Source organism: Thalassophryne amazonica, chromosome 3, assembly GCF_902500255.1.
Source record: "Thalassophryne amazonica chromosome 3, fThaAma1.1, whole genome shotgun sequence".
NCBI classification, from domain to species: domain Eukaryota; kingdom Metazoa; phylum Chordata; class Actinopteri; order Batrachoidiformes; family Batrachoididae; genus Thalassophryne; species Thalassophryne amazonica.
In genome coordinates this window covers 128,231,740-128,242,203 of record NC_047105.1, presented here as the reverse complement: position 1 = coordinate 128,242,203, position 10,464 = coordinate 128,231,740, and the positions used below count along the sequence as shown (strand labels likewise).

General features: G+C 41.2%; 1 protein-coding gene across 1 annotated transcript; it reads right to left on the bottom strand.

Moving 5' to 3' along the window:
• Nucleotides 1-4,582: 4,582 nt before the first annotated feature.
• On the bottom strand, nt 4,583-6,111 carry LOC117507832 (E3 ubiquitin ligase BIG BROTHER-related-like). The gene is made up of 4 exons (XM_034167620.1): nt 5,964-6,111; nt 5,455-5,525; nt 5,180-5,279; nt 4,583-4,621 (listed from the first exon to the last, which is right to left on the bottom strand). The coding sequence occupies exons 1-4, from the start codon at nt 6,105-6,107 to the stop codon at nt 4,583-4,585; spliced, it is 354 nt and encodes a 117-aa protein (XP_034023511.1). The 5' UTR covers nt 6,108-6,111.
• Nucleotides 6,112-10,464: the final 4,353 nt, after the last annotated feature.

Here is a 10,464-nt window from a genome sequence, read left to right as displayed (position 1 = left end):
GACAAAGAGATCCCAGCAGGAAGACATATCGAAGGAGGTGCAGTAAAACCTGATATTGTCATTTGGAACAAGCAAGAGAAGACAGCAAAAATTATTGATGTGACAGTCCCCAATGACTATGGCCTGAATAGAGCTGAAAGGGAGAAAATCACAAAATACCAAGACCTTTAAAAATGATCTACTAATAACGTGGTCATTGAAAGAAATTGATATCATACCAGTTGTGGTGGGAGCAACAGGGCTTATGAAGAACCTGAAGAAATATCTTGAGGCAATCCCTGGTTACCCAAGTGCCCATGAGGTGCAAATATCCGCAGTTAAAGGAACAGTTACCATCTTGAAGAGAGCCCTTGGATACAATGCCAGTAATGATTAATGATTAGGATGCAACTGTAGACCCCAGGTTTGGGGCCCATTGCACTCTGTAAAAAAGAAATTGAAGAGAGACAAAAACAATTTGTCTGCAGTCACAGAGGTTTGGTGGTTGTCTACTGCGTAACCGGGGACAGACGAGCTCCTCTACGGGCCGTGCGCTCTGCTCCATGGCTCTGCACAGTGTCTCTTCTCTGACGGAGAAAAGTCCACTTAGGATGCAGCAGAACCAGAACTCTGCCATATTTCACTGCAGATTCGTCCAGCGAACACGGCAGGCAGCAAGTTTTCTGAAATAAAAGGTGTTTTAAAGGTGGACAGACAGGGTGGAGCAACGGATTTGAATCTCACTGGAGAGGACAGGAGCTCCATTCACATTTCTAGCTGAAGTGACTTGAGTCTGAACTTTTTTGTATGCCTGCAAGAGTGTGTGCTGATCAATTTTTACAATAATTTTCCAGCAGCTGAAAACTGTTTTTGTTGCCATGTACACTGACAAATTAATAATAATAATATTAATAATAATGACATTTAAAATGAGGCTTACCTTCATAATTAACTGTTTTATTTGATAGAGAAAAAGAATCATATTTGATTTCAGTGGCATGTGAATGCTAGTAACATTTCAGTTCAGATTTTCTTTTGACCCACAGATGAAGACCAAATTTTAGGGACAAAAAAGGCAAAAGTACATTATCAAATTTCTGTCAAACCAAAAACTTTTGCAGATGAATTAATGCTAAATATTTATACATTTAGCCTAATCGTTACAAACATCAAGCTAAATTATTTATCTAAATCATTAGCTAAATGTTGAGACAAATGTCCACATTAATAAAAAAGCTAATTGTTCCTCCCTGAAAGACAGATTAATGGATGTTTTGTGGAAGAGTTATATTCTAGCCTGCAGTGTTTTTCTGTCAATTTCAATTGTAATTTCAGAGGCACTTGTAAAATATTAAAAATAATAATTAAATAATAAAAAAATGGTTGTTTGTGCAAAATTTTCAGGGGTGTTTTGGGCGGGGAGAGGACTTGGAGATCTGGTGTCGAACCACCACTGTAACTGAGGGTTGCCTAGATTGGTGCCAGAAGGAACCACACTGACCACATTAAACCGTGTGAATTATGGACTAATTTAGTCTCAGAATTTCTGGAGAGAAGAGAAACAAGACTAAGGAAGAGGGAAAACTGCTAATGGGAGAAAGACATTACAGTTGAAAGTCAGCCGTCTAAGAGCAGAGATCTCCCAAATGCCAACATTTATGGGAGTCCAAAATCATAAAAGGAACCTCCTTAAAAAAATCAGTTGCATTAAAAGAAAATACAATGTTGGAGATAAACAACTGGATGGGAGGCTGACAGAACATCAAGCTTTACAGAAAGTCTCGGCTGCAGAAATCAGGAACAAAGACAAGAAAATAAATGCAAAACAGATTAACAAGCAGTTTGCAGAAAACCCAAGGCTAGTCTACAGGAACACGGTAAAGAACACAATACAAGTGCACCAGTTATACTGAAGGAAGTACAAAAAAACCCCTGATGTTATTTGGAATAAACAAGAAAAAACTGTCAAAATTATTGATTGAACAGTCCCCAATGAATTTGGTCTCAATTGAGCTGAAATGGGGGGAAATCATAAAATATCATGACCGTAAAAATGACGTATGAACAACATGGTCATTGAAAGAAACGGATATAAGTTGTGGTGAGGTGACGGGGCTTCTGAAGAAGAACCTGAAGAAATATTCAATCATTCATTCATCTTCTACCACTTAGTCCAATTAAAGGTCGCGGGGGGCTGGAGCCTATCCCAGGATGAGAAGTTGGTGTGAAGGTGTGATGTGTTTGGATGTTCGGTGCTGCAGTAGTCGAGGTCTGAGATGGGGTCTGTGTCAGGAGTCCTGCTGCATGCTGGGATACTTTGTGATTCTGTGAATGCTGAAATTTTAAATCTTTGCAGGGGGGGGGGGGAGTATAAACTCAAATGCAACCTCTCTCTTTCTGGATTGATTTTGATGATCATGGATGTTGTTTTTCACAATTCATCCTTGTGGAAATATGAAATTTTACATCTTAGAGGGGAAAAATGTGGACTTCTTTTGGGTGAAATTCAGCCAAAGTGTCTTTTTTCTCTTTAATTTTTGATGCCTTTTGATTCAGATTTCTTTGATTCATTTAAACACTGTTCACAATTCTTCCTCACAAAATGTTTAGTTTTGCTGTAAGCAAATACTGTTTGTTTGGAAAAAGAATAAAATTCACCCAAAATGCTTCTTCCAGTTTCTGATCAATTTTACACCTCAACTTTCAGCAAAAATATTCACAGTAAGTTTCTGTCCTCTGATACCGTTGACATTCTGCTGTCAACATTTCAGCTGGAACTTCAGGTTTCATTCAAAAGTCTATTTTCACAATAATGTAAATGTTAAAATGACTTACAAAATTTGCAGCCATTGGTGGAGAATTTTATTTCTGGTATGTCATCATTTTCCTCACATGCATAGTGCGGGGAAATAGTTTGGAGAATAAACCCGGGTGAGCTCTGGTTATTAACTAGAACTGGTTCATGATGTCTGCTGTAGCTGTGAGGTCAGAGGTCGATGGTGGAGGTGGAACGAGGAGTTTCTTAAAGGTGAACAACATTTTTCCTGAATCAGCTGTGTTTCTGATTCTGTCATGAAGACAATTTGGCAGCAGAAATGCTGAAATATCAACGTGACAGAAGAGATGGATATGAACTGAGGACAACATTGTGTCCAGATTTACAACGCTGCCATTCAGCTGCTCTGATCCAGGTTTCTGACAGCTTCAGTCAGCTAGATGTTGGCTCCTCCTCCTCTGCATGGACAGACACGCCCACCATCATGTGTCAGCTGTGTTCTGTGGTCATTCTGTTAAACACTCCTGCATTACGTTGATGTGGCTCCATGACGTCATATTAAAATGTTATCAATCAAGCCTCTGTGGGAGCTGCTCACCTTTGACCTTTGCATCGAATTAGAAAAAAACAAACAAAAATTCATGGTATTAATGTGGAACCTGTAGTATCACTCTAAATCAACTCAAACCATATTTTTCATAGTTATTAATGTTTTATAGTTGTTAGTTTTCTCCTCTTCAAGATGCGTTTTTTTTTAAACAGGAGCAAATTATACTCCAGAACATAATTTAGAAATTAATGTATGTTTAAAAGGAACAGTTCAGTTTTGTGTCATTAGTCACACTGACAGTAAAATTACACTGATGTTTGTGTCTCTGAGTTCTTGGACTTGGACATTTTGGACTCTTGTCAGCTAATCATGATGTTTTGTTATATCAACATCACTCTGTTTTTTGAGTTCTGAATTTTCAAACTGTGATGTGAGTCTTGTTAATTAGGACCAGCAATCATCCACCGACACAATGCTGCAGACAAATGTCCAGTTTTTCTTCTCAGAAACTATTTGTCAAAACAAATCCAGAAGAGGATCAGACTATTTATATAATAGACTTAATAAATTGGGACTGTTCGTCTCCCAGTCCAGATAGAAAATAATACCATCAGTTTGTCAAACTCACTGTCTGCCACAGCACCAGATACTAGTCTGATCCTTAATTGATTTCATTATGAAGTTAAAGATGGGAAATATAGGGGTGAAAGTAAGAGCTTCACACGCTCGCATCATATTAAAGATATTGATATTAAAGACTGCTCTTAACCAACCTGCGGCGCTGCTTTTACAGAGCACTTCACTGCGAAAATATCAAATAAAATAAATCAATAAAATGAAACAGTCACACCAGCCAGGGTGAAAGTAAGATGATTCAATCATTTCTGGACCAAGCCAAAAGAAATCTGCACTACACTGTTTACACTGAATATATCACAGAGAAATTGATCTCATTTGTGTATTTTCTTATATTAGTAGAATATACAATGTTTTAGTCAGAAAATAATCTAATCATAATTATCAGCCTGGAACATTTACACTTGTTGAGCAAAAAATTTATGTTTGACTTGTAAACACATATGTATGAATTTTTATGTTATATGGGCCAGAATTTAGACTCTTGTCACAGTTTAGTCTTTTTTTCTGATTCTTGTGTCTCTGTAAATTCAAACAAACCTTTGAAAAAAAAATTGCTGTAGTTTTCAATGTTTCACAAATGAAGAGAAAGAGACAAAATAAATATTCAAAGACGTCTTTATTTATTTTGGGGAGTGATGTCATACATCGGCTCTGCAGACGGGGCAGGTGCTCTTTGCCTGTTGAAGAGAAAAATACACATTTGTCAATTTTATCTGATAACCAGAAACGAGAAACATTCGATTTAAAATAGAACTGAAAAAACAAAAACCAAAACAAACTAATCATTTTTATAGGAGACGCAATTAATGACAATAAATATACAGCTGGTAATGTTTTAATTACAGATTAATCATTTTCTTTGTGATTCGATCAATGACAGATTGTCTGCACAGAAATATTAAATAAACTTTTATGCAACATTTAATATTCTGTTAGGAAACATGACAGTTAGCATGCTAACATTCAGCACCAATGTATTTGTATGTACCAGCGTTCATGCTAATGCTATAATTCAGTGCTAACAGCAGAGGTGAGACATGAACCAAGTTGGACTGAACAAAAAACCCACATTGTCCCCAAAATCAGTCCAAAGCTGCAGCGTGTGGAAGTGAACCCAGCGTGATGTGGAAATGAAGGAAGTGACTTTTATTTGTATCAGTGACGTGTTTTAATTTTGTGCTGCTAAAATGTTTTCCATAAAGTGTGACTTTAAGAGAGAGGACAGTCTCTGATACCTGTAACCACGTCCCCACACAGACGGCGTGGAAGACGTGGTCGCACGTGAGGAGGAGGATCTTCTCACCAACCACGTAGTCCATCAGACAGATGGCACAGCTGTCAATCAAAAGACAAGATGAACACACGCTGAGTCAGCAGCTAACAAACATTTAATACCATCATTTGTCACCAAACACTTCAACAGTAGAATCATGTTCCACATTAAAGGTCAGAGGTCAGCCATGAAAGCATGCAGAGTTTTGAGTCCACAGATCAGATTCTCTGAACTCACCTCATGTTGGTGGTGTTCTGGAGCTTGTGGTTGGCCACAGGTTCTTCAGCTGGCCCCGCCCCCTGTTGAACCTGCAGGTGAAGGTGAAGATGTGAGTCCAGCTGACGGCAGCAATCAAACATCACAGGAAACATTTTCTCTTTGAAATAACACACAGACTGGAACGAGGGGGCAGGAACCCATCAAATGGGGAGGTTCCAAATGTGACCATTTTGGAAGGGCCTGACTCCGCCTTCACCGACCCGTAAAAGGATAAAGAGGCGGAGCATCGGCATGACTGGTGTGGGATTTCATTGATGAACTCATCCTGTCTGCTGTTAATCAGTGAAATCACCTGGTGGATTTGGTGGTTACAAAGCAACCTGCACCCTCTTTGCCCTTTCCAGAATCAGGTTGACACCTACGTATGTCTCGATTAAGTCAATAAGTTTCCTCCGACTGTTGGAGTTGAACAAACTTATCAGGATTTGCAGTGATATTTCCATGTGTCCTGTCAGTGTGGAACCAACCTGTTCTTCTGGGACTAGATGTCCGTACATGGATGGAATGGACTGGCCCATCATGTCCTCCATGGTCAGCATGTGGTCAAACATGTGGATGTCAGAGGGGAACTGGTCCATGGTGTCAATCTGCAGGTTATCAGAAAAAAACATGGACGTGTAAATATGGTTTGTTTTTCTCCAAAAAGTTGCCTGGTTTCATTTGACACACAAGAAACACATTGTTAGAAGCATTTGTTCTTTACTCTTTACAATGATGACTATCATCAGGTGACTTGGTGTCTTAGGAAAGCAGCTGGACCCAAAGTTGTACTATATCAACTCACCCACCAACTTTAGCAGCCCTGCATCACTCCTGTGCTATACTGACTTCAAAATTAATGTATATTTGACATTATTTTTCATGTTTGTTTCTTTAGTGTTTTATAAAAATTGGCCCAGTGTGTGTTATTACAGTGTTGATGGTATTGTTTCCATACTGTGGTGCACTATCACACCGGGGATGACTGTGATGCCGGTGTACCGCCCACCCTGAGTGTCAGCCAGTAAGTTTTCTCTGAATAAACTAAATTCCCAGGTTTTGCAAGTGATATTTCCTCGTATTGTGTCAGTGTGGATCTTACTTGTTGTTCTGGAACAAGATGTCCATACATGGAGGGGTATGGACGGGGGGGGCTGGGCCATCATATTCTGCAGTATCAACATGCGGTCCAACATGTCCTGGAGGTCAGAGGGCAACTGGTTCATGGTGTCGATCTGCAGGTCATCAGAAAAAACATGGATGTGTAAATATGGTTGTGTTTCTCCAAAAAACTGACTGGTTTCATTTGACACACAAGAAGCATGTTATTGTAAGAAGCATTTTTTTTAGTCTACAATCAGGACTATCATCAGGTGACTTGGTGTCTTGTTTAAGAGTTTTAATGAAAGCAGTTGGACCCAGAGGCGTACCATCCCAACTCACCCCACCAACTTTAGCAGACTCAGTTTTTGTCAGTTGTCTCCTCCTGATTGACCAAACAGCACCATCATCACTTTGTGTGTGTTTTTACATCCACCCATATAACAGCACACACGTGGGTGTGTTCATTGCTCATCATTGTGTCTCTGGTGTGCACGTCACTTTGATGACTTCATGTTTTCACACTATTAACGGCTCCCAGCATGAACCTCTACGTGTCTGCAGTGTAACAACAGCTGTAGAAACATGCGTACTCCAGCCAAAATTTTTGCGTGATGCACCGCACATTTCCAGGGTCATTTCACTTTTGATATATCTGAACGTTGGCATTGAGACGGACGTACGTCACATTTTTGTGCGTACGCACGTCTTGTACATGAGGCCCCTGGTGTCCTTCAGTGTCAACAAAAGGTGTCCAGAGCCTCCAGAATTTGTCCATTTTATGACTGAGTGAACCCAGATCAGGTTCCCAAACCGGTTTTAAACGCAGATTAAAATCAAACAAGTTTTTTTTTAACAGTTCTTATTCTTTTACAGCAGAGAACTGTTGTGTGTTGGGGGGTTTGGCTGGACATTTTGGTGTTGTTTTCTTTTCTTTGCTCTCCAAGTGGTATGCAAACTGGTTTTTGTCTGTGGAGAAGGTGCTGGCAGAAGAGTCCTTCACCCTCATCAGCATTATTGGCTGCACTTGTGGAGGATGTTCACGTGCAGGCCTAATGACTTGCAGCACCTGTGGATGATGCTCACGTGCAAACTTAAAGACTTTCAGCTGAAGCAGATAATGAGATGGCGTTCTGCATTTAAGCCATGAGTGATTCGAGCAGAATTGCCGGGAACTCGACCTTGTGACGTTCGTTTGTGAGACGCTGAGGACCGCGCCTGGGTTTGACACATCGTGCCTGTGAAGGAGGACGGGTGAGGGACACATGCTGTCAGCACACATCAGAGGTGATGATTGTCTGAATAAGTGTTAACAGTAATTTGGTATTTTGTTACGCAGTATATTTGAACATTGATGAGAATTGTGCAGCTCGCTTCTCACTGCCGTGGCGTACGGAATGATGATACTCCACCTGTTGTGAGAAGCTGCTCATTTACATAAAGCTTAAATTCAGACCTGAATGTGTTGCTGATAGTGTGTGCCTTTGAAGGATATTTGTTGTAGCTGTTGACTTACCTCACCTTTTCCATCCTTCACAGAGTTTGTCGTATCCACCTGGGGGGTGTTCGGCAGTGAGTCTGGGTCCAGAAGCGTTGGGCTTCGATCCATTTGGGTGCTGGAGAGCGCGCCATCCTTTACCTCGCCAGACAACCGCACATTTATGTTGTACACAAATTATTGCACAGAAGGGAAATAAATTTGTTTTGGTTTTGGGACCGCTTTCTGGTTATTTAGCGCTGGGTTCAGTCAGACGCAGGTCCGCTCCTCAACCCGCGTCTGCACATAACAGAGAACAACCTAAAAAACAAAACAAAAACCTTAGATGTTAAAATACATTAATGTATTGTAAGAAAACAGCTATATTAAAACTGTTAAACAGTTTGTCACAGAAGGTTGATCGACAATAAAATGCTTTAAAATCATTTATTAGTTCAACAAAGCTACGATTTGGACCAAATGAAATCTTTTTGTTTGTGTTTCCTGAATTGTAAAGATTAACTGATAAGTGATGTTAGTTTAAAGAAAAATTAGCTACAAAAATGTACTTACCAGATTGGTTTACAGAGATAAAGTTGTCTGTTTCTTGGATAAAAACAATTTCAGTCTGTTGGTCCAAACAGAAGTGTCGCTGTTGCTACGATACGACGTGATGACGTTGGAGAGACGCACATTATTTTCGGGGGGGGGGGGGGGGGGGGGTTGTGTGTTTTTTTTTTTTTTTAAGAGCGACGCAGGAAAGGTGCCGTCGTTCCACACACACGCATCATGCACTGCGCAAGGACACCAAAGATCAAGCTCGTGAAAAATGCTTGTGTGGCAGCCTATTTGTCCAGCGCTAGGATTTCCGAAATTGTCCGATGTTGTAGATCTCTGTCCGTTGTTTGTGTAACCTGAACTCTGTGTGCAATAATTAACCTACTTAATGTGGAGTCAGGCCCTATTTCTGTTTCATATTTGTTCATAGATTCCTATGTATCCGTGCTGTGCATTTATTGTGTTCTTAATTATGATTATCACACTGTGTTTTCCTGCTTAGACAGACACAGAGTGTAATGTATTGTTCTGCCACTGGGTGGCACTAGCAGTCTAAGAAGGTAATGCATATTGGGTCTGGCTTGACTTGTTCCTCAGTTGTGCTATGCTACTCGCACAATAAAGTCGTGAACTGTGCATCCATCGTATTCACTGACTTTCCGTATCTTACATGGTGTCAGAAGTGGACCATGGCTGCCATGGCTACCCCACCGTTTGAGCACCCAAGGATTGACTGGGATGTGGCTGATTTACGAGGTCTGTTAGAAAAGTATCCAACCTTTTTATTTTTTTTCAAAAACCTGATGGATTTGAATCACGTGTGCTTGCATGAGCCAACCTTGAACCTTCGTGCGTATGCGTGAGTTTTTTCACGCAAAAGTCGATTGCGTCATTTGCTTGTAAGCAGCCTTTGTGTGAGGATGGGTGGAGTCTCTCATCGTTTTTTCTTTTCAAGGAAAATGGCGGAATGACTGGAGCAGCGCGACTGCATCAAATTTTGCCAGAAACTGGGCGACAGCCAGGTGGAAACCATTCGGATTATTCAGGCAGCTTTCGGTGACGATCCTCTGGGCATCACACAGATTAAGGAGTGGTACAACCGGTTTAAAGATGTCCGCACAACGGTGGAGAGAGCACCGCGCTCTGGTCGGCCATCAACATGCTGAAATGACCAGATCATTTCCAAAGTGAATGCTGTGGTGATGCGGGACCGTCGTGTGACTATCCAAGAAATTGCGGAAGAGGTGGACGTCAGCACTTTTTTGGCACATTCCACTGTGACAGAAGATTTGGCCTTGAAAAGAGTGGTGGTGAAATTCATGCCGATGGCTTCGGCACAAAGCTGATGGTGGAGCAAAAGCACCTCCGTGTTGAAGCCTCACAGGACATGCTGTGACATGCTCACCTCTTCCACAATTTCTCGGATAGTCACACGACTGAAAAGCCACAAAAGCCTTCTGAATCTTCCGAATGGTGGAAGTGGTGGACATCATTTTTCAGAGTCCAGCATGTCCTGTGTGACTTCAGCACAGTGGCGCTTTTGCGCCGTCAGCAGCGGCACGAATTTCGCCGCCACTCCTTTTCATGGCAAAATCTTCTGTCACAGTGGAATGTGCCGAAAAAGTGCTGATGTCCACCTCTTCCACAATTTCTCAGATAGTCACACGACCATCCGGAGTAAAGCTCGCTCTCCACCGTTGTGCGGACATCTTTAAACTGGTTGTACCGCTCCTTAATCTGTGTGATGCCCATAGGATTGTCACCGAAAGCCGTCTGAATAATCCGAATGGTTTCCACCTGGCTGTCGCCCAGTTTCTGGCAAAATTTGATGCAGTTGCGCTGCTCTAGTCGTT